This window comes from Carassius gibelio, chromosome A8 (assembly GCF_023724105.1).
Source record: "Carassius gibelio isolate Cgi1373 ecotype wild population from Czech Republic chromosome A8, carGib1.2-hapl.c, whole genome shotgun sequence".
In the NCBI taxonomy this organism is placed as follows: domain Eukaryota; kingdom Metazoa; phylum Chordata; class Actinopteri; order Cypriniformes; family Cyprinidae; genus Carassius; species Carassius gibelio.
In genome coordinates this window covers 18,848,709-18,871,841 of record NC_068378.1, presented here as the reverse complement: position 1 = coordinate 18,871,841, position 23,133 = coordinate 18,848,709, and the positions used below count along the sequence as shown (strand labels likewise).

At 37.0% G+C, this 23,133-nt stretch overlaps 1 protein-coding gene and 1 pseudogene across 2 annotated transcripts; both read right to left on the bottom strand.

Moving 5' to 3' along the window:
- Positions 1-460: 460 nt before the first annotated feature.
- LOC128018761 (protein ENL) lies at positions 461-15,943 on the bottom strand. 2 transcript variants are annotated; one of them, XM_052604506.1, is made up of 12 exons: positions 15,797-15,943; positions 11,397-11,577; positions 9,933-10,015; positions 9,159-9,302; positions 8,923-9,048; positions 6,039-6,668; positions 5,408-5,498; positions 4,811-4,922; positions 3,753-3,852; positions 3,273-3,350; positions 2,975-3,046; positions 461-2,890 (listed from the first exon to the last, which is right to left on the bottom strand). In XM_052604506.1, exons 1-12 carry the CDS (start codon positions 15,806-15,808, stop codon positions 2,762-2,764), a joined length of 1,758 nt encoding a protein of 585 aa, XP_052460466.1. In that variant the 5' UTR covers positions 15,809-15,943; the 3' UTR covers positions 461-2,761. The 2 variants fall into 2 exon arrangements, with proteins under 2 accessions (XP_052460466.1, XP_052460467.1); XM_052604507.1 differs by having other exon boundaries at positions 3,282-3,350; positions 5,408-5,495.
- Positions 15,944-16,908: 965 nt separating this feature from the next.
- LOC128018762 (alkaline ceramidase 1-like) lies at positions 16,909-23,089 on the bottom strand (annotated as a pseudogene).
- Positions 23,090-23,133: the final 44 nt, after the last annotated feature.

Sequence of the window (23,133 nt, the reverse complement as noted above, 5' to 3'; positions counted from 1 at the left end):
TTTGGAACCACAATGTTGAACAGGGCTTCGTATACGTTTTTTTTTTACAAATTAATATTATCAAACTAATTAAAAGTGACAACACATATTATAGATTTAGATTTCAGATAAATGTTTTTTTCTAACTCCTAACTAAATTTAATCTACAAAAAAAAAAATAAAAATGTAAGAAGCCGATCGTAAATTGTTTTTCTTGAGCATAAAATCAGTAAATTAGAATGATTTCTGAAGGATCATGTGACGCTGAAGACTGAAGTAATGAAAAAAATATATATATTTTAAAATGCAATGCGTCACGATATCACGGTTAAGTATTTTCATCAAATAAATAATTTTAAACATTCAACAAATAAAACGTAATAAATGTACCTGTAAAACAATGCTCAACCTGAGACTTCTAAAAATGGTTAAGCAGCTAAGATGGCCCCTAAAAATGAAATTAGTAATAAAAGCCGCTGTGAACAGTACTCAAATGACTTTATTCATAATATGATTTTGCAATAAAAACATAAAAAGTAACATCTTTTGCCCTTATTACAACTTGCATCAAATGACCACATGGTGGCATTGTGTCCCAAGTTTAACACGTCATACCAAAGTTTACTCTTCTGTTCAGATCACGGAAGGTTTTCTACCACGTTACCAGAACATATGTAATAAACCCAGACCTCCCCAAACCCCACGGATAAATACAGCAAGTTCTTCCGCGCTCACAAACACAAATAAAAACACCACTGACTGACAAAAGACAGCTCTCTGAACCTGCAAGCGAAGTATGTGAAAATGATGCAGTATTAACCGTTGATTAATGTTTCCTCAGACTCCTGTAGAAAATGCTCCCGCTGTCTACTATACATGTGTCTCTATGTAATATGATTGAAATATTTGCCCCTCCATTAGTGTTATTTTTCTGCATCCCATGTACAAAACAGGTTCTCCACTTTCTTGCTGAAAAAAAAAAAAAAACTTCAAGCTGGTTTAACCGAGTGACAAGTGGCCAAAACCACTCTATTACAAGCAAACAAGCTTTTCGGCATGGTTTAAATCAAATACATTAACAAATACTTGTTCGTTTCTCAAATCTGCAGTCCTCCCCTTGTAGTGGATAATAATGAGGCTACAACAAAAAAGATGCTAGACGCCAAGTTGTAGAAATTCAGCTCTGCTATACAAACACACCCTGATATGAACTCATAAATTGGCCTGAAGTAACATTTTCAAGTTCTGATGGTCATGTTTACAGTCTATGAAGAAATAATGTACTGATACAGAGAGAGCGAGAAAAACAAAAGAAGAAAATAACTAAAATTCTTTAAAAACTGGCATTTCTTGACACAGAAATCGACAAATTAATATCATATTGCATGTAAATATTGTATAAAACTATTAAAAATACAATTTAGACAATTAAGTACTTGAGTCAACAAAGCCAAAAGTGCAGAGGTACATAAATAAAAAATAACTCCCTCAAATAAAGTAAAAAAAAAAAAAAAAAAACAATAACAGGGTGTTTATTTTTTCAGAGCTGCCACTCAAGTTCACTGAAACTCCACCTCCTTTTGCCTCTTGCCCCACCCCTTTATGACAGTGTGACCTGAACTAGTATCCGGTCAAAGGTTAAAGTTCACACACCAAGTACTGGGAGTTTAAAGTTCACACACATAAAACTAAATCATTCTCTTGCTGAAAACACACACAAATATGCTAAATCAGTATGACGATATAAACGTTTTTTTGTTCACCAAGATCCAGACGAATCAGTTGGAGATTTCAAAACCCGTGCAAACAACACTCCCAGACTCTCGCAGGGTGAAGTTAAGGGCATGTGGTCTGCAGCTCAGGCCCCGGAGCCTCTTACAGCTATTAGCATAACAATGAGCACAGGGGTGAAGTCAGTGAAGTCGAGATATAGTCGCTCTGAGAGAGTCAGAGTCAGAAGCACAGTGAATCTACAGACTGCTGTTTCAGGGGTCACATGAGAGGAAAACAGCTCGTCTCGTCCTTTCCTTTTGTCTCTCCCGCTTAGTCTCATGAATAAACCATAAGTGATGACAAAAAACACAGATCAACACAGAGTTTCAAATACTTTTCACAAGCTGCACTAGCAATGCACGACATTTAAGTTCTAAGGCCCGTTTGGCGAACACATAAATGAGGATTGATGCATATTGGCATACAAATTTGGAATCTCCCTGGGACGATATCCAGGGATCCCACATATAGAGAAGGATTGACTAAAGTCGGAGTGAAAGATAACACTGCTGTAATTCCTAAGAGCACAAATGAGATGGTGTGAAAAAAGGCACTAAGACTAGCCCTAGAGGATAGAAAGGCGATACATTCACGGCGTGCGGGGCTTCCTTTTCCGACCACAATCAAAAATACCTTGAAAAACATCGGTACAAAAATAAAATATAAAAGGTTGCAACCCTTGATGCATCAGTGCGTATGGCTACAGGGAGACATTTTTGTTTTCTTTCCGGTTATTTTGAATATGAGCTTCAAGCAATTCTGGCCCCATTAAGAAGAGAAGTTTCTGTCCAACAGGATACTGAGGAGGAGAGAAGAAGTGTTGTAGTGTTGGAACATAGCTGCACTTCCTCCTCAAAATACTGGACGTTTCACTCCTTTTCAAGATTTCCCCACTGTCTTCATTTCCTGTGAACACATTTTCACCTTTTGCAGCCCTCTCTCAGGACAAAAGAAGTGACAAAGGGCAGCCCTCCTCCCCTCCCCTCCCCCAGTCTTGATGGACTTCCTGTCATGTGGCGGTGGCTTCCAGGTAGCTCTGTAGTTTACGGACAGTTGACTCATCCAATGAGAAAAGGTCAAAGTCAAAAGTTGTGTTGGTGACATTAAAGTGGCCGGTCTCCTCGATGAGGTTCACGATCTGGAGACAGGATACAGCTCAGTGGTATCGGTTCAAAGCTTGTACACAAACGCAAGCTATTTTAATTCACACGCAAACACCCACCTGCTGCAGAACGTTACGCTCTCTTAACGCCATCAGCCTGCGATGAAGGTCTACCAGCTCTTCAGTGTACGCCTGAAAATAGGAAAAGATGATCAGAAGGTCAGTTTTAACTCTGAAAGGCCATATAAACACATACAAGCTCGTATTAGCACTAACAGTTTTTAAAAAGGCACCCATATTTACTTAAGTTAGTTGGAAAGAGCAGTTTTACAAACTACTTTTAGAATCTTTTAGAAGCTGGGTCGACTTGATCAAATAGAAGTAACTTATGGGAATGAGAAAAAAAATTTTGATTTACCCTTCCTACCTTGTCGTATCCCTTCTTCAGGACCTTTTCTTGTCGTAAACAAGGGTCTGGACTCTTTCTGCCTGACACCTTTATGACAGAAAGACAAAAGGAAACAGAGAGGAAAGGAACAAGAAAGAATCATATGGATGGACTGAAACAGAGATTGGGTAATCAAGACATTGATCTATTTTCCAGTAAGAGTGCACCAGTGCCTGGAGCGCTGCTCTGAATCCCAGTGACCTGACTGGCAGCACCCAGTTAAGCAGCATTCCACAGTCATTGGATCAAAAGCTGTGTGTCGGCACACCTCATTTCAACACTGGGCGCAGCATAATCCAAGAACTAATGCGAATCGTCCATCATCCGACAGTCAACGAAACAGTGTGTGCTCCAAACTGAGCGATCGGCATGACTGAATGATTAAACACACCAACTGGATGACTGTCAGGGATTAACAAGAGGCCGCCACAGTCCTGAGTATCACTTCACCTTGTTGTTGGTGGTGCTGTGTTTCTGTGGCTGAGGTGGTGGGTCTCGACTGGGACGCTGCGGGCCGTCACTGCAGTCACTCTCGCTGTCTAAGCTCAGTCTGTGAAGGGAGAAAAGCAAACAGTTCAACTCTGTGAAAATGATTTACTTTTCCTGAAATAATAGTTTTTAATTGTGTTCCAGTCACTGTTTTCAATGCAATGAAGGGCGAGTGGAGCTTTCAAGCTTTGAGAAACACAAAAAGCTTGTTCTGAAGCATACAAGAGACTTGTGTGAGGAACAGACTTAAATTTCAGTTGTTATTTACTGGGGATCTTCCAGTGAGCTGTTAACTCGAGAACTGCATCTGTCAGATTTCTAAACGAATCATCTAGACCAGTTTTGCGAACTGGATCAACAGATTCATTGTAAAGATCTGATGCAAAATAATGATTATTGATTAATTCACTAATCGGATTTGACTGATTTTTAGATTTAAAGCTAGACGAATTATGTGATTTTCAATGAAAGATTTACATTTTAAACAAATCTTTAACGGTTTCAGAAGACATGGAATATAATGCATGAGTCACATGGACCACTTTTACAGTGTTTTTACACCAGATCGTTCATTATATTAAAAACACACATACATATATATACATACATATACATACATATACACACACACACACACACACACACACACACACAGGTCAAAAGAAGAACAACAATTATTTTTTCTTTTCTGGATTAGCGCCATAAAACTTGCAGCCTATTTTTCATTAAGTCTGAATGAATACATTTCGTTTTTAAGAATAGTTCAAATAAACAATAAACACTGAAAGAAAATCCCATTCTACCATTAAATCTCACACTTCTAGCCTCACGAAAATAAGTCTTTCAAAGCAGCTCAGCAACACTTGAGTGAGATGAAGAATAGAGAGAGGCGCATGAAGTCGAGTGTTTACTCTGAGCAAACAAATCCGTTCTCCGCCTCTGCTAACATTGATTACAGGGACTTAAAGCATTTGAAAGACCTGCTTAAACAGACATTGACAGGAAAGAGGGAGAATGACCTGGAGTCTCGACTGGGCAGGTTGTTCTTGACTGGCGTCTCTCCGTCTGAGCTGCTATCGTCATCATCGGACTCCTCCGACTGGAGGTTCGCCACCATAGAGCGAAGTGGGCCTACGGACCAAAATCCACAATGAGCTTCTGCAACATTTATGCTGGTTTGATTGAATTTTCAAGCTTGCCCTTTAAAAGGTGAAGTATGTCATTTCTGTGCCACTAGCTCGACCACATTGAATTGGAAAAATAATGATGGTTTTCAAACGGATTTCCTTACAACTCCTCCCACCCGCCATTGGTTAGACAAACAAAAGTCATTTTATTAGTTAAGCCTATGTTCTGTGTTGTACTGGATGTTACAAAATAAATGAGAAAGGAACAAGGATTTGTAACATCGACAATGACAAATTACACAAATCACCTTTTTAAAAAAATTCTCATTATAAGGAAGTGCCTAGATCTGACACGTCCTTAACCCTCTCTACGGTAATCGATCAAAGCTGCAGACTGTTAACCTTGAGTTAAAGTGTAGTAGGGAAATCTATTTATGAATCTGACTGCTTCTTATCAGACACTCCCTGCAGTAAAAGAGCAGGTCCTACCTTGGCCTTGTTTCTGCTGTGGCTCAAAGTCTGAGTCGGAGCTGGACTCGGAGCTGGAGCTGGAATTAGACGGGCTGGAAGGTGCTGACTGCTGTGGGATGGAGTGGATAGGACACAAAATAAAGATTTTGTTTAACACAGACGTCACCTTTAGGTCTGGAGGTGTTAACCTTTTTTAAAATATTGTTCAAGTTGATTCATAGATTTTTCTATGAATTAGTTTGTCTTAATTTGCAGATGTATTTATTAATTAATATATTTAAAATAAAATAAAATAAAAGTAACTGTCATGCCCTGACATCAATTTAAATAAATAAATACTGTGAAAGAAATCAATAATTAAATTTAACACTTTTATAAAAAGGCTGAAAACCCTAACTTATTTAAAATAAAATTAATAAACTAATTTTATATAAAAAATAAAAAAAGAGAAAAAAATAAATAAATATAAATATATCAAACACTTTTAAAATATTTACCAACCCATACACACTGTGATTAAAAAAAAAAAAGTTTACATTTTTTTTTTCCAACCTCTAACTTGTAAAAAAAAAGAAAGAAAAAAAAAAGAAAGAAAGAAAAAAGTGGTTTAAAATCCTTGTAAACAAATCTTTTATCTCTTGATTCTAACCTCAGACTTAGACGAGGCCTCATCATCTGAATTGGAGTCATCGGATTCCGGAGGTTTCTTGGACTCCTTGACCTCTTGGCCCTCTGACTTGCCCTTGGCCCAGCGGCCCTTCTCTTTAGAGGCCTTCTTATCCACATATCCCGAGGAGGCCGTGGAGGAAGACGCTGTTCGGGGGGAGGTGCCGGTGAACCCCCCACTGCTGGAGACTTTTGACCCCTCTGAACCCCCCTTCTTTGGCTTCTTGACACTAGGTTTGGGTGACTCCGCATTGGAAGGTCGTTTGCTGGGTGCTTTTCCATCGGCCGCTCCCCCTCCCCCACCACCGCCTGCTGACCCCACTCCCCCTCCTTTAGGAGACATGCCTTCCATTTTGGACTCCTTCGACATGAGTTTCGGCTCCTTGAAAGCAGCTTTGGGCAGGACTTTATTCTCGTCTTTTGCTTTGATCTCGGTTTTCTTGGTTGATGACGATGAAGATGAGGAAGGGTCGCGGTTACTTTTGCTGCTGCCGTCCCTTTCAACTTCTCCTTTGGATGTGGCCTTGCTCTCAGAGTCTTTTCGTGGCCGCTCTCGATGCTCCTTGGCCATTTTATGGGATTTGGACACTTTGCTTCCTTCTTTACTAGGTTCCTACAGAAAAGACACAGTGTTAACAATTAAAAATATAATCTCTATCCACCAAGTTAAATTTGTCAGTTATCCAAAAAAAAAAAAAACTGCTGCAAAACTACATATAAAGTACTGCATTCCTAATCACTCAGCTGCATCATAATTTCAAAAAAGAAAAAAAATATATAAAATTCAGTTAAAAAAAATGTGGTTTTATTTACCAAGGATGCATCAAAGTGATCAAATGTGACAGAAAATATATTTACAATTGTTTATTTAAAATATATATATATTAATTTAAAAAAAGTTCTGCTCTTTTGAACTTTCTATTCAAATCCTGAAACGTATCAAGCAGAAAAATATTAGGCAGTTTTTTTTTTACATTGATAAGAAGAAATGTTTTTGAGCACCAAATCAGCATATTAGAATGATTTTTGAACGATCATGTGACACTAAAAAATAAATTTCTATTTTAAAATAATCATATAATAAATTGTAATTTTATAAAATTTGTAAAGTTGTAAAGTTATTTTAAATTGTAATATGACAGTATTACTGTTTTTCTGTAGTGTTGAGTAAATAAATAAAGCTTACCACAGCCTTGGTAAGCTTCAGAAATTTCTTTCAAAAATATTTACAAAAATCTGACCAATTTCAAACTTTTCAAAGGTAGTGCACACTTACAAAAAAATTATAATACAAAAGAACTATATTTTAGTTCATGATACACACTGTTGTATTTATTTCATACATGGACGTATGGAAATGCCTAATAATAATTATCCAAATAGTCATTTTAAATAACCCCAATATTAAAATAAGAATCATTCAGTACCATATTGCTATCGTCTGTCACCATTTACAATGGTTCACATTGTCAAATACAACCACACAACAGATCCCCTATTAGGATTAAGCATAGAGTTTGACACTTCTAATAATAAAAGAATCACAAAAGACCATTAAAGCATGTCTTAACTGTGATCATATAACTCGCCTGTGACCTTGACACAAAGGTCATGTGCTGTATTAATGAGGCTGCGCTGAGATTAGGACTGTTAAGGATAATGGGGATGCTGGAAGATGTCCAGCTCTGTATGATCACAGTAAATCAGCAGCGAGCGACTGACCCTCTTTACTGCACTAATGAAAGATGCCGCAGAGTGACCCAGACAAAGCACCAGCGCTCACATACGATAAAGCAAAGGTCATTTAATAGAGAGATGACACATGTCCTATATAATGGACTCTTAATTCTTACTGAAACGATCTAATCTGCTGCTTAGAAGGCAACAAAAGGGAGAATCGAGGAAGCTGTGATCCCTTAATATCTCTCTTTTATCTAATCTGTTATCAGATATTAATTTTTTATTACAAATGATTTTTCAGAATAACATGATTTGAGTGAAAGAAGTTTGGGGTTAGTAGGACAGAGCTATTCAAATCTTGCCCTGGAGGGCCAGTGCACTGCAGAGTTTAACTCCAACCCTGATCAAACCCACCTACTTGTGATTTTCTAATGATCACAAAGACATTGATTAACAGACTCAGGTGTGTTTGATCAGGGTTGGAGCTAAACTCTGCAGTGCACTGGCCCTCCAGGGCAAGATTTGAATTACCCCTTTTGTAGGATCTTTTCATGTTCTTGAAGAAGTCCTTTATGCTCACCAAGGCTCCATTCATTTGTTTGAGAAATAAAATAAATAAATAATAATAATCTGAAATATTGTAAAAAAAAAAAAAAAAAGATTTTAAAATGTATTCCTGTGATGCCAAAGCTGAATTTTCAGCAGCCATTACTATAGCCTTCAATTTCACATAATCATAATTCCATATTATTAATGTTAAAAACAATTAGCTTAATATTTTGTCAAAATGCAAAAAAAAATTAGGATTTATTGATGAATAGAAAGTTCAAAGGAACAATATTTTAATTTTTTTAAAACATTATAAATGTCTTTGCTCTCACTTTTGATCAAATTAATTCTTCCTTGCTAAACAGAAGTATTCATTTATTTCCAAAAAAGAACAAAAAATACTGACCCTGAATTATATCTTCTTCATTTTAAATCACCACTTTGTCTGTTTTCTCAGATAAAAATAAAAAAAATAAAATCCTAAAACAGCCCCCCCCCCCCCACCCCACAGGTTTAAATGAAAAAATACAGATTTTCTATGTGATCTCTGAATTTTGGGCCCCAATGTATAAAAAGGAAAGGAAACAGCACAGTCATTCAGCATGTCATATGGCAAATTTTAAAATGATTTTTCAGACCTTTGATCCTTGTGAGGTCTTGCTCTTCTTAGGGTCAGAAAAAGCAGAGAGAGGGATGGTTGGAAGCATGGGGTAATCTGGGCTGGGTTTCGGGACCACCTCTGCCCCCTCTGGGACCACCATGATCTGATATGTACAGAATGAATGAAAGACAAGAGCACATTCACCAAAACTGTACAATATTCCCGAATTAACTAAGCAACAAACAACTCAATTTCCCATAATGCAGCACTCACCCCTCCAGCCTTGACCAGCTTGCGGCGGAAGTCTCGAGTGGGGTTATTAAAGGTTAGTTTCTCACAGCGCAGGTGATTGACAGGTGGGTTTCCCTCCAGGTTAAGAAAGAGGTCATAATTGAAGCACACCTTCTTTGGCTCCTCCTGTATTAAAATAACATTATTAAGTGATTCCATTAAATCATCTCATATTACAGAGCAGCATCTGCAGTGATTCTAGGACTACTTTCATGGGCGGCACAGCCAGAGGATCATTCAAGATTTAAGGGCAAAACACCCCCAAAGATCAGACTTTCAAATCAAACCCCCAGATGCACATTCTCCACCTCTATATCTTTTTATCTCTGTCTCTCAGCATGCTGAAATCTGTGATATACTGAAAACAACTCGGGAAAACAAGACTCACTGAAGGCTGGAGATGTTTTTCAGACAAGAAATGACAGATACAGATACATATCACAAGCCTGTGAGTCAGTGGGTGAGTTTGAAGAAGGGAACGTAATGGTTTCGCATTATACTAATCTGATCACAATGCAAATCATTCTCCTCTGCATACTGTACTCTCATTGCCTGTTTAATGTCAATGGGGGGAGGTTCACGGATGACAAGACAGAGGAAGAGAAGCCGATACTCAGATGAGTCACAGAGGAAAAAAAAAAGGGGGGGGGGGGGGGTGAAGGAGAATGAAAATGTGAAAAATTGAAACTATTACAGAACAAGAGAGAACAGTAACAGAAGACAGAAGAGCTGCAGGAACAGACTTGGAGACTTCACCTTGTTTTTGAAGTAGACCTCTATGGGCATCAGAAAACCAGCGTATCCCGACTCCTCAACCTTGTATGGTGGCTCCTTACACACTGCAAATAAAATAAAAAATTAATTATTTCACTAAAAATGTTGGCATGCAACAATAAAATGCAAAAATATTTGAATGTAATCATTTATACTTGTTTACACTAATCCAAAAGTTTGGGATTGGTAAGATGTTTCATGTTTTTGAAAGAAGGCTCTTATTCTCACCCAAGATGCATTCATTTGATAAGAAAAAAAAAAACTGTAAACAGCAATATTGTGAAATATTTTAGATGAATGTTTTCTATTTTAATATATTTAAAAATGCAATTTATTTCTGCGATGGTCAATTTTCAGCGGACCGTGATCCTTCAGAAATCATCTTAATATGCTGATTTGGTATTCAAGAAACATTTCTTATTACTATCAGTGTTGAACAAAAAGTTGCTGCTTAACATTTTTGTGAAACAAATGATTCTTTGATAAATAGAAAGTTCAAAAAGAAGAGTGTTTATTTAAAATAGAAATCTTTTGTAATATAACAAATGTATTTAACATCACTTTTGATCAATTCGATGTTGAATAAAAGCAATCTTTTCTTTCCAACAAAATCTTACTCACCCCTGAACTTTTGAACAGTATGTATTCATATATAGATCATTAAGTATTATTTCATGTTTCATAATGTTATTAATAAGAGTGGTTTCACATGTTCATTAGAGCTTTCATTTACAAACAAGAAAATGAAGGCTTTGCTCATGAATATTAATTATGTTTACTCAGTAGGCTTAACTGATTGGTTGAAAGGCACATGCTGTTAGGTTTGCACTGATCAGCTGCCAATTGGAGAATCTGACTATGGTGAAGACACGGTTCATGAATTTTTATTAAAATTACTTGACTGGACATTTCTGCATGACCCAATTGATATTCACAAACTATAAATTGATTTTGCAAATAAAAATCTTGGAATCAGCGTTTTGAACTGATTCACTGAAACACAGTGTGAAAGAACGGATTGTATATTGCCAACAAAATAATATAAAATATATTGCACATATTCAAAATATCCCTCCATCCATGTCATCATAAAGAATGTGAATATAAAACGCGAACTTCGATCTAAGACTAGCACTGTTAATTCAAGACAAGTGAAATGGGTTGATGTTTAATCTGCTGACAGTAGTTTCATTTCACCAGTCATTTGAGGCTTTTTATCTGTAGCCTAAAGTTTTGATTGGGTATCGATGCCAAAGTACTAGAAGCTAGTGTGCTACCAAAGCCAAAAACTTTGATAGTAAGCCAACCCTAACTATAAATATTAAAAGAAAGCAGCAAGCTGCTCTTTATGATATGCAACATGCCGTGTGGATCTCACACATGCTGCTTTTTGAAGACTGAACTGTCAGTGGTGCAATTTCTCAATTGTGAAGGTGTGAAATTTACCCCTCTTGGGTTTAGGAAAGCTCTCGTGCAGCCGGAAGACGACTTTATCTACAAAGTGCTGAATGTCGCTGTTCTCAGGGCCTCGCACAAACACCATCCAGTCATGGGTGAAGCCCTCTGACGTCACCTTCTTCCTCAGCTGGGCCCTGTGACCCAGCTCAAGCTTTACCTGAACCGTGCACTGCAAACAGAGAAACACATCTTAATCAAACGCGGAGCTGAAGTTCAGGAGAGGAGACCAGCGGACACTTTCCATCACATGTAATTCATGATCAGAGACTACTACAATCATTCAGTGTAAAGTAGGATTTAAAAAAATGTAAATTACATATATAATAAAAGATTTTCAGAAAAATTATGGCTTTGTTATAAAATGTTACAAAAGATTTCTGTTTAAAAATGCTTTGAACTTTTTACTCAAAGAATCCTGAAATCCTAAAAATATTAAGCCGCTGTCACAGTTATTAATCGCAGTAAGTGATAAAAATGTGTTTTGAGCATGAGGTATTTTTATATTTGAAAGATCGCTGAATAAACGTGACATTGAAGACTAGAGTAATGTCTGCTGAAAATTCAGCTTTGCCATGACAGGAACAAACTACATTAAATTACAACAAAATGCATATGATAAAATAGAAACCAGTTTTAAATTTTAATAATATTTTATTCTTTAATATTATGTCAATGTTATTACTGTATTTTCATGAAAAAAAACTGCCTTTGTGAATTTAAGAATATAATTAGATTTTTTTTTTTTTTTGGTCTTTTTTTTTTTTTATCTACCTGACCCCAAATTTATTTATTACACTATGGTAACGGTTAAAAAAAGAAAAACGAAAAGAAAAAAAAAATTATATTAATATTTGTAATCATTTTATATACCGTATGTTTTTACTTTAAAATATGTATTGCTAATTATTTCAATGTAACGTAGCTTTTTAGGAATTAGATTTTTTGTGCACTCCTAAAACAAAAGACAAATAAAATGACCTTGAGGATTAGATCACATTGGTAAATCATCAAGCAATCATCAAAATTGAGTGAATTCATATAGCTGAAAACTGTTATTGATGTAGCAGGGAAGATAGAGCTGCACAATTATTCAAAATCAAATCACGATTAAGCAGAAGCAACGATTTTCAGTGTGTATCTTTCAGTGAAGCATGATTCTGTGATCAGCAGTAAATCTCCTTTCAAAAGCCAGAGGGCGCTCTCGCGCTGAAAATCCAAATATGCCCCGAAGATGAAATCCAGGAAATCCCTATTGTTGCAGCTGAATAAACAGAAGATTTAACTGCTTTCATTAATTCAAAGTGACTAATACACACACACCTAAGGCAATATATGTTCTTCTTATTATAATTTTGATCATAATAAAGTATATCTATTAGGGATGGCACGGTTCAACTTTTTCACGGTTCGGTTTGTTTCACTGTTTTAGAGTCACGGTTTCAGTACAGTTCGGTATGTGCTATGTTTATGGAAAAACAATACTTTTTAAGAAAAGGTGCCACACCTAATATCTATAATGAAATGTTAATCGACACAGCCTTTATCACTGCTTAGAATACAATGAAATATTGTGTGCCTTAATTATTCTGTTTAAGAAGCCACATCATCTCACAGAAGGATTTATTTCAAACACTCGACTGACATTATGAAAAAACATCTCATTAAATGTGGTATTTTAACATGCTTTCAGATGGAGCAGCATTTACTACACAGAGCCGTGGTTCACTGAGAAGATACGCAAACAGCTGTCATTACCGCAAACGATACAGTCGATTAAATAACCCTACGATTATATTGTCGGCGATTATGAATGCAATTTTGCATAGCTTTCCAGAGAACTACGGATCTGTGTAGTAAATAAAAGCAGGTGATGGAGATTTACTGCTAATCACAGAACCAGCTTTACGGACTAAATGTCCATGACAATCGTGCAGCCCTAAGAGAAGAGTTACTAAAAAAGGGCCTCTAGTCACCAAAATCTGAATAGGAATACCTTTCATACACATGCTCAAGCTAATCATCTGTATCATTGACTGGTTCTGCCAAATGGCCAGAAAAAGCCATCAAGGGAATTCCTTGAAAAGCAGCCAGGAAAACTGAACAGTGCCCACATAGGGTGGAGACGGGCCAGACTGGGTTCAGGTGCCCAGAGATGCTCAGCTGCTGTTGACTCGAGTCCCTGAACTAGTGGAGATTGAAGAAGCAGAATAAAGAACAGGACTGAGATGTTCTTTTTTTTTTTTTTACTTTTCTGAAAGACTGTAAGCAGAAGAACGAGTGGAAGGAAAATCTTATTGGCTGGCCGTCCAGTCACCATAATACACTTTAATTCGCTGCGTTGGCCGACACTTCCACTTCTCTAATGCCAAACCTGCCAGCCAGACCCCGACGCTGCCAGGCATCAGAATAACCCCCGAGTCCATCTTTCATTCACTCACCCACAAGCCCCAGCCGAGTCACATATAGACAGACAGTGAGACAAATCTGGCTACCCTCAACAGCGAGAACAGCACAGCTTTAATCCACTCTTTTTCCAGAATTTGCCATTTGTAATTTGTCACAGCAACAGCAGCTTGCCTTGAGGTAACTAACTATTACAAGCGCTACAGACATAAAGCTGTTCCACTCCGTCTGAGAGGAACATGACCACCCGAATATGAAGACGACATGGGACAGACAGGAGACGTGCACAATAAGAGGTTCAACACATGACCACGTTAATCCCGGTGAAGGGGGGTAAAAAGATCAAAAGGCCTTTTTGAAAAGGAGTAGATTAAACCGAAGGACAGGCAAACTCTACTGGCTCCTGGTCTCACAAGACACACTCGGGTCACATCACGTTTTGTTAGAAAACTCAAAAGTGGCAGACTGGATTTCTCTCAGGTCACTTCTATGAATCAGATTATCAGTCAAGCATGTTAAAAATACAAGCAGGTCACGTGGAAGCCAACAGGGAAACGACAAAACAACAAGTCTCTGAAGAGCTGCTGCAATGCTGTTGTCAAAGATCCAGCTTGGAAAACATGAATGAATGAAACAAGCACATCAACTAAACTGCAATAAAATCTTTCATTACTTGAGAAGTGGAAGGATAAAACAGAATTTTACAACTTCCCTCTCTAAAATCACATTAAATAAAAAGGTTTATAATAAAAAATATATATTTATTTTAGATTTTTTATTTATTTTAGATTTGCTGTCATGCATAACTATCTTGCTAAATTACTAGTCTAAAGCCGGATCAAGCAAGTTAAAAGGACAAAACAATACAACAGGACCAGTAAAGGAAGTAATAGTTAGATAAACAGCTCATTAAAATTAAGCAGTAAAAACTTTTTTTAAACATTGGGCTAGTTCGTTTTATAAATGTTAAGACAAACAAAACAGTAAACGTGATAAAATACATCCACATTGGCAGCCATATTTCATGTCAAAATACCACTGCAATTTTATTGCTGTTGCATTAAAACTGCTAAACACCAAATAAATTTTATGAAGAAAGACTCCATATTTTATGAATATTTTAAACTTTGTAACTGTGGATACCATGTAGATTAAATTTGGAAATGGTCCCATAATATTGTTTAATAATTTTCACAGTATTGCAAATAACAGTAGTGGACAAAAAAAATCCTAATTTAGGGATATTTTTGCAATGGGACACATTCCGTAATAATAACAATACAAATAATATTTTTTATAATAATAAAGGTTTACTAATGAAACATTTTATTCAGTAGCAGAAAATGCAATTATCCTACTGCAGACCACAGACACAAGGCAGAATGTGTAAAAATAGCCAGCATGTTAATGCAATGCTATTCATCTACAGCATATGATCACTACTGCTGCTCATAAATCATATTGCATAAAAGGGCAATTAATTAGCCTTTGAAGAAGACAGATTCCCGCTTCAGGAGCCCATCAGGAACCCCCCACCCTCAGAGCAGACCTGTGCAATGCCCTCAGCCTTCAGTCTGCATGCTCTGTCAGGAACACTAGTGCATGAAAATGCATGTTCCTCATTTCCTCTAATAAAAGCCGCAGACTGTAGTGACTCCCGGGCCAGAGAATCACAGGACAAAAACACTCTCCTTTGTGTTTCTGCTGGTGCACGCACGACTTGCCTACAGCAAAAGCTGGCGCACGCATCCAGCCCTTTAGGCTGAGCTGATGTCGCCAAATACCGATGTAGCTTTAATATGTGTGGCCAGCTCGAGTCAGATAGCTGAGAGGAGGGAGGAGGGAGGGGGTTTATATGGGTCCGATCCGCTGGTTTCACGAGCCCTAAGTGTCCACATTCAGTTGCAATGGTGGATTTCTCTAAGCGCGCGCTTAAAAAAAGTTGACTTCACTCCATGCAACAGCAAAAGCGTTTCATACTCTACCTGATTCTCCATAGTTCGCCGGCCTGATGAAGGTCCTGTTAATTTACAGAAGGCTTTTGAGCGGCTGCTCCCGACTCCTCATTGTGTGTCAATTCCAGCCCAAAACCGGAAACTAGACGGTTCCCCTCCCCTCTCCGGACCGCTGGCATGCGCCCAAAACAGAAAGCGCTTTTGACCAATCAGATGCCGCCTATGATGCGCTTTGCGCCGGCCAGCCAATCGCGTAATGCGGTGGGCGGGACTTCCCACGGGCTGCCTGTACTGGTAGGTAATAATTAGAGATTAGACGAACCTATCGGATGTTTTTGTTTTTGCAGTCTAGTAGCGCTACTTAGGATTGTTATTTTTTTTTATATGAATCATATTCAATTTCGTATTTGAAAACAAAGCATGTTGCTCACAGCTGTGTTGTGATTGGTTGGTTGAGGGCATGCCTCTGTTTTCTGTTTAATTAGTGGGATTAGATTACAATAAATAATTAATATATAGTAAATGATTTTAATTGATATTAGAATGGACTAACTTAATGCATGGCAGACTGGGGCTAGTTGTCACACTTTTTAACTACAGTATATAGAGCCTTAATTTCTGTAAAGGCACTGATAATGTCTAGGCTAAAATAAAGTTAGCCTATTCACATTCCCACTGTTATTACTAAGGGAAAACAGAGATGATTTAACACACGTTAAACCAATAACGGGGCATGTTGTCACACTATATGGGGTAAGTTGTCACAATGGAGTCTGTCTTTGAATAGCCTATTAGAGGCTTTTTAGCAAAATATACACAGTAAAACAAGTTATAGTAAACCTTTCTTATTGTAAACCTTTCTTGAGAAAGAAAACAATAGGTCAAATTATTGTCAAGAAAGGCTTTTTTGTAGTGTATCCTACATCGCTTACACTAATATACCACGAAAACTAAAATTATTATTATTATTGGTTTAAATCATAAGTCTAACCACTTGTCAAATGTCAAATATCAAATGAAAGCAGCTCAACAGCATCCACTACACTTGTATGTACACTTGAAGTTGTATCAATAACCTGGAGTTGGACAAGTTTTCTTTGTTTTCTACATAAACATTTCATCTTTTTATAGTTTTATTTCGGTGTGTATCTCATGGTGTATATAAATATATGTAATTTTTAATGTCAACATTTCAAACCCTTAAATAAATAACACCAAATAAATATCCCAGCAATCATAATTGATATAAAAATAACCACAAATCATCATTAACAGTACACCATTATCAATAAACATAATTTCTTACACTGTGGTGAAGCTTAGAAGTTAAAACACCATTAATGGTTTGCACCATTTGATGTGAGAAAATCATTTCAGAAAGTGACATCTCACATCAAACAAGCAGCATGATTTTCTTCATTGGAACAGACCATTAATCTAACATTTTTACATTTACATGTTCAAGTTCACCCCTGAATCAAGTAGTTGCTTATGACAATTTTCATTCAATTGTCATAAAAAGCCTCCGATTCGTATTAAGTAAATCAAGTAAAATGGAGAATTCTTGCTTTGTACATACATTCAATCTTGCCACAACAGTGCAAATATTAATTTTTACATAACAACAGCATGTTGTTTGTAAAGATGAGAGATTGAACAGTCACTTGCATAGAAACATTCACTCACACACACACACACACACACACACTTCAGTTTCAGGTTCTGTGAGAAATGTGGAGAAAGTTCCAGAAACTGCAACAATTTCAGCACAACATTTGGTTCATCTAACAAGTTTCTCTTCAGTGTTCACATAACATACAGTGGCTCAGAAGACTGATCTAGGAGCAGCTCCTTCCTGTCCATATCAATATATTCACCATTTCGGAAATATAAAGGCTTGCCCTAAATCAGGGTTAAATTAAGCTTTAATATTTTTTATCAAATAAATTTGGTTTGTTCATCTTGTTTCTGTTCATCTTGTCGTGCCTGCTAGCATCTCTTCCGTGTATTTGTGGTGTCTTTGAGGACAATGTAAGGAAGCCCGATGGACCATTTATTCCGTGGCCAGTACTGCAGGTCAGGTAGGGAATAAGGGATCTCCAGACTGGCGTCCAGGTAAGCGATCAAAGTGCTATCATAAGCGGTGTCCACCACAATCAGAATGTGCCTGAACAGAGGAAAAACAGTATCTGGATAAGCATGACAGTCCAAAAGTCTGAACAATGTGGTTTAACCATGTAAAATCTGATATAAAAATAACAATCCATATAAAATAATAGTCAGAATAAAGTTGTTCAATTAAACTTTTTAATGAACCTTTAAACGAAACACACACACACACACAAATCTAAACATGTTTGCATATGTGTTTTTTATGACTCATTTAGTATGATACAGAGAATATAGAGCTCAACATAAGCAAAGGAGAAAAAAAACCTCAGTTTTCTTCCGAGGTCCAAAAATATGCAATTTGGTGCAATTGCTAAGATTTACGTGGCCAAAAATTATTATTACATCTTTATAAATATATAACAGACTAAGCCTACTTAAATGCATTTAAATATCAGTTGACACTCCAAATCTCCCAATAATATGTCTTAGTAAGATATTTAAATGCTTAGTTGTATGATAAGCTCTGCCGTTTTTATTGTGGGGGCAAAACATAATGCAATGCAATGCTGACTGAGAGTTAAGGCCTGTGGTATAATATGATACATTTTAACATGATTTTATATACTCTATGTATGTATGTGTGTGTGTGTGTGTGTATAGATACAGTAGAGAGGTAGATAGGTAGGTAAATATAATTATACTAAAAGGCCTTTTAATTGCTAAAAATGTATAAACTATCAATCAGCCAACAGAGGGCATATAGGACATTAAGTACAACAGTTTTTCAGCAAAGTAATGATCATGCAGATAATTTAGAGGTCTTAGAACTTTGCTCATCACAAATGATTTTGTAGGCTTCAGGGTGCTCAGCATACAGTACAGTGGGATGTCATGGCTCACTCACCAGATACCGTGCAGATAACAGAAGTCCAGTTTCTGCCAGAAGATCACTAATCCAGCAGGAGATAGCCAGAACCAACTGGCCAATGGACGCCCAGGCCAGAAACAGCACACTCTCATCTGTGCAACTGATGAGAAATAGTTCAGTATTGAATGAGAGTGAAAACAAGAAAAACAGCTAAATGAAATACAAACAGATCTTGTATAGTAGCATTAATAGCTTTAAAGTGGATAAGTAGTGACTAAAACAACATCTGAAAAAGCCTGAAGCGACAAATATACATCCTTTACCTCCTTAATTCCACAAACAGACAGTAAAGGATATGGATGGCGAAGCAGTTGAGAGCGTAGGCATTGGCTGTAGGTTTGACAAAAGAGGACAGAGTGCTTATAACAGTGATGATCAGGACCATATGAGAGGACATTCTCCTGAAAAAGAACAAAACAGAGGAAGAGAGACCATACTTTAGACTGGGGACAGTCTAGAAAATGAATCCTTCTTCATTGACAGCCATTAAAATGCTCACCAAGACTGCATTTATTTAATCAAAAGCAAGTAATTATTGTGAAATATTATTACAATTTAAAATTTTAAAATATTAATATAAGGCTGGTTGGACCCCACTGAGAAAGCTGTGGAAATCAATCATCTCTCCCACAGTGAGATCAGAATATCATGCTGCAAGTTAAACAGGGCTGCTGTTAAACTAAAGACTGTAAATGGATCCTTTATTTGCTCCTATTTTTAGAACTGAAGACACAGCGTTTTAGAGGAGGAAGACAAGTTCATGCCATCACACTGAAACAGACCATATACATGTCATTGTATGAAAAATATGAATTTGTTACCTGTCCTTAATATAAGAGGGAAAGTGTCTGCGTGGGAACCACAGAGAGTAGCCAATAGCCAAAACCCATATGGGTGTAGCAGGTAAAGCATTATGGGTGAGATCACAAAGAATATGAATCTGCTCATCTGAAATGAGGAAAAATGCATGTTGGTGAATCAGACACACTCAAACTCAAATAAATTCATATGATGCCTCTAAACAGGGGTTTTGTAGAAGTCACAGTACTAGGGTAGGACCATAAATAAAAACTGAATGGCCTGTACTGTGTTGCATTCGAACTCTGTTGAGCACATGGATAGGTGTAACATTGTGCCTGAGACTGTTTTATAAATCACTGTACTGACACATCAAAAATTCTGTGGCTTACATCTGTGTTAAAGAACTAAACACTTACATTGTAAGTCTTTACATTGGGAAAGAATGGAGCTACGGAACAAAAGGTAGATCTCTGCCTTTCTGGAGGCTCTAGAAGATTGATTTGTAGCATGCAAATTTTATTAAAGGGGACATATCAAGAAAATCAGATTAGCTATAATCAGGTCCCTGTGCATCGAACTTTGTTTTGGTAAGCATGTGAAAAACGAGCTGCTCAGATTTCGCTCGCCTATGATGTAGGAAAGGGATCATATTATAATAAACCTCACGTTTCCACCTACAGTGCTGTTGTTACTTAATATACAGATCTAATATAAACATTTATTTCCCAGCTGTTTACCTTCACAGACATAACAGACTGCGTTCTTGTAACTTATGTGTGTTTTTAACATAAACCTGTGTGTATTTGACAGTTTAAGTGCAATAAGACATGAAATAGAACTTAGTTTAATACTCACATGCTGTGTGACAGGCACTTCCTGTGCGCGTGCTTCAGATGTGTGCGCTCAGAAAACCATGTATCAGAAGTTCAAACTGATATGGCTTTAAAACGCATGATTTTAGTGCATGATAATCAAAACCAAACAGTTTTTGGCAGAGTATTTGAGGTATGAGCTGTAAATCCACAGCCCTATTCTGGAAGAGGGGGCGGGAAGCAGAAACTCATTTGCATTTAAAGATACAGACAAGAAAACAGCTGTTTCTGCTTCCACTCAAAATAGTCATTTTCAAAATGATATAATGCATTATCTGTTGGGTATTTTGAGCTGAAACGTAACACATTCTGAGGACACCTGAGACATAAATTACATTTTGTAGAAAGAGGCATATTAAGCGGCATTTAAAGGATGAGGGAACTTTTTTTTTTTTTTTTTTTTTTAATTTTGCCATAAGTCTCAAGTTCTATAATGCAAAAATTGAGAGTGAACTGGTCCTATGTTGAACTGTTGAACTGGGTCGAAACTGTTTTTAATGATTCAATGACTTGTTCATATCATAGAAAAAATGAATATTTTAGTGAACAGATCAAAAGATTCGATTCAGTGGGATAATTCAAAATCTGTGCCATTCTAAAATAAACTGAAAATGACAGGTTTCTCTTGCGTAAGTGTAGCAAAATTATTTCCTGTGACACTATACAAACCACAGTTATTGTTGCCATTTTAAACAACAGGTGACCTTTTCTGAGCTCACAAGGTTTTCATCATTTAACCAATATGTCATACTGTATACTATAGTCATTTATCATCATACAACCACATTTCACCACTGTGCTGCAGCTCGCGCGGTCTTGTACGTATCATTATTACCTCGCAGAGCACGGATCATTCACCCGGGAAAAGTCAATTCTCTGGAGATTAAATGATTTGGCAGGGGAGTGCAGCGCATAATTACAGAGAAAGCAAACAAAAACTACAATAACCGAAACGCTTATGATTAGACTAACATGCGTATCTTATATTAACTATATGAAGTAGGCCTACCAAACAATCTTAGAACTAAAAAAAAAAAAAAAGAAGAAGACGTAATAAATGGCCTATCGCTTACAGCGCACCCACAGTCGCGCGCTCCATGTGTCAGGTAGTAGGGGTGAGATGTCCCAGATCCTGTTACTCGGGTCTCGCGTTGTGACATTACTTGGATACTTCAGGTGAAAACAAAGGAACAGTAGCATTCCTCACTGTGCCATTGTACATTGAAGCTGTCAGCTCGCTATGCGGAAAGAACTGAAACGCACCGTTTTCCACTAAAGAACGGCATCCACGCGCCGCGCACGAGCTGCAGCACAAGTTTAACGAACTGAGGTCAAGTTAACCTGCACCTCACCTGTCAAATATTTGACGCCCATTCAACTCATTCACCTCACAAATATTTACAGTTTCAATATTGAATGCCTTCACAAAAATGTAACTTCTTTAAAAAGAAAAAGGTGGCCTCATACCGCACCCCCCTTAGAGAACTTTACCATGATCTAACCGTGGTTTACGGCACATTTGCTCTCAGGTTACCCTACTTGTTACTTAATTTATTTATTTGCTTTCGTGCAAATTTGAAGTATTGTGTTTAAGTACCTTATTTCGCCTTTTTAGAGGTATTTTTTTTGTACTCCTTTTTTTTTCACGTTTTTTTTCCTCCACACTTCACTCCACCATGTGGCAATATATACATATTCAGCTCTATAAAAGTTGGATTACACTGTCTATTGGCAATTGTGTGTTAATAAATATAACTATAGTTTTGTAAGTATTATAGTTAAACACGTGCCAACCAGGGCTATACAAATTAATTAAATTAAATCAAATCAAACTGACAACAAGATTAGATAATGTGATTAAAAACAAGCATACAAATGTTATTTTTTCTACTGTCATCTGATGTTAAAAAATAAAAGAAACAACATGACTTGTGTAGGCTCAAGCTGTTCAAGTAGATTCAATATCCATATTTTAAAGCAGTATTAGGTATTACTTACTAATACTGGTTACTATAGTAAAATATGTTGTCATCTACATGTACAAATTTCCTAAAAGAAACTATAGGTACATTTACAGTAGATGAAACTGCTGCAGTTAGCCCTCATAAACATTTGCAAGACACTTGCAAATGTGCAGGCTTAAATCTGTATTTGTTTTCACTCTCAGCAACATGCTGATTTTTGCATAAATGTTTAGCATGGAAAATGAGGCCTGAGTTTCTTATCCTTCTTGTTGTAACATCCCTTTGCACCTGTGAAGGAGAGGACTTTAAATCTGAATTCACCTGCTCAACCACTCTTCCCATCCATCCAAAGAACAAGTTTTTTTTTCTGTCATTCACCTTTCTGTCAGACACCTTTTGTGCCAGGGGCTAATACTCTCAATTCAATTGCAAATCCAATCCAAATATCACATCAAATGCATGTACCACAGAAATTAGACAAGAGGGAAAGGAAAGAAGGAAAAACAAGTTTCAATGGTGAAGTTATTTAGGCTTGGCTCTAATTTTCTGGAACATGTTTACTGGCCAAGACAAGTTAAGTTTTAAGTTTTTAAGTAATAATTAGCCTACTTCCAGATGCAAACTTTATCAGATTCTCCATTCAACAAAGCTTGATCAGAGTGAACCGAACCAGAGAGGAAATCTTTTCAT

Bases quoted from the DNA above. Each gene is read 5' to 3' on its own strand.
- LOC128018761 (XM_052604506.1), bottom strand. The intron at 9,303-9,932 runs GTGAAGTCTCCA...ATTTTAATACAG, and splicing joins AGGTCTACTTCAAAAACAAG to GAGGAGCCAAAGAAGGTGTG. The intron at 5,499-6,038 runs GTTAGAATCAAG...TCCATCCCACAG, and splicing joins AGGCCTCGTCTAAGTCTGAG to CAGTCAGCACCTTCCAGCCC.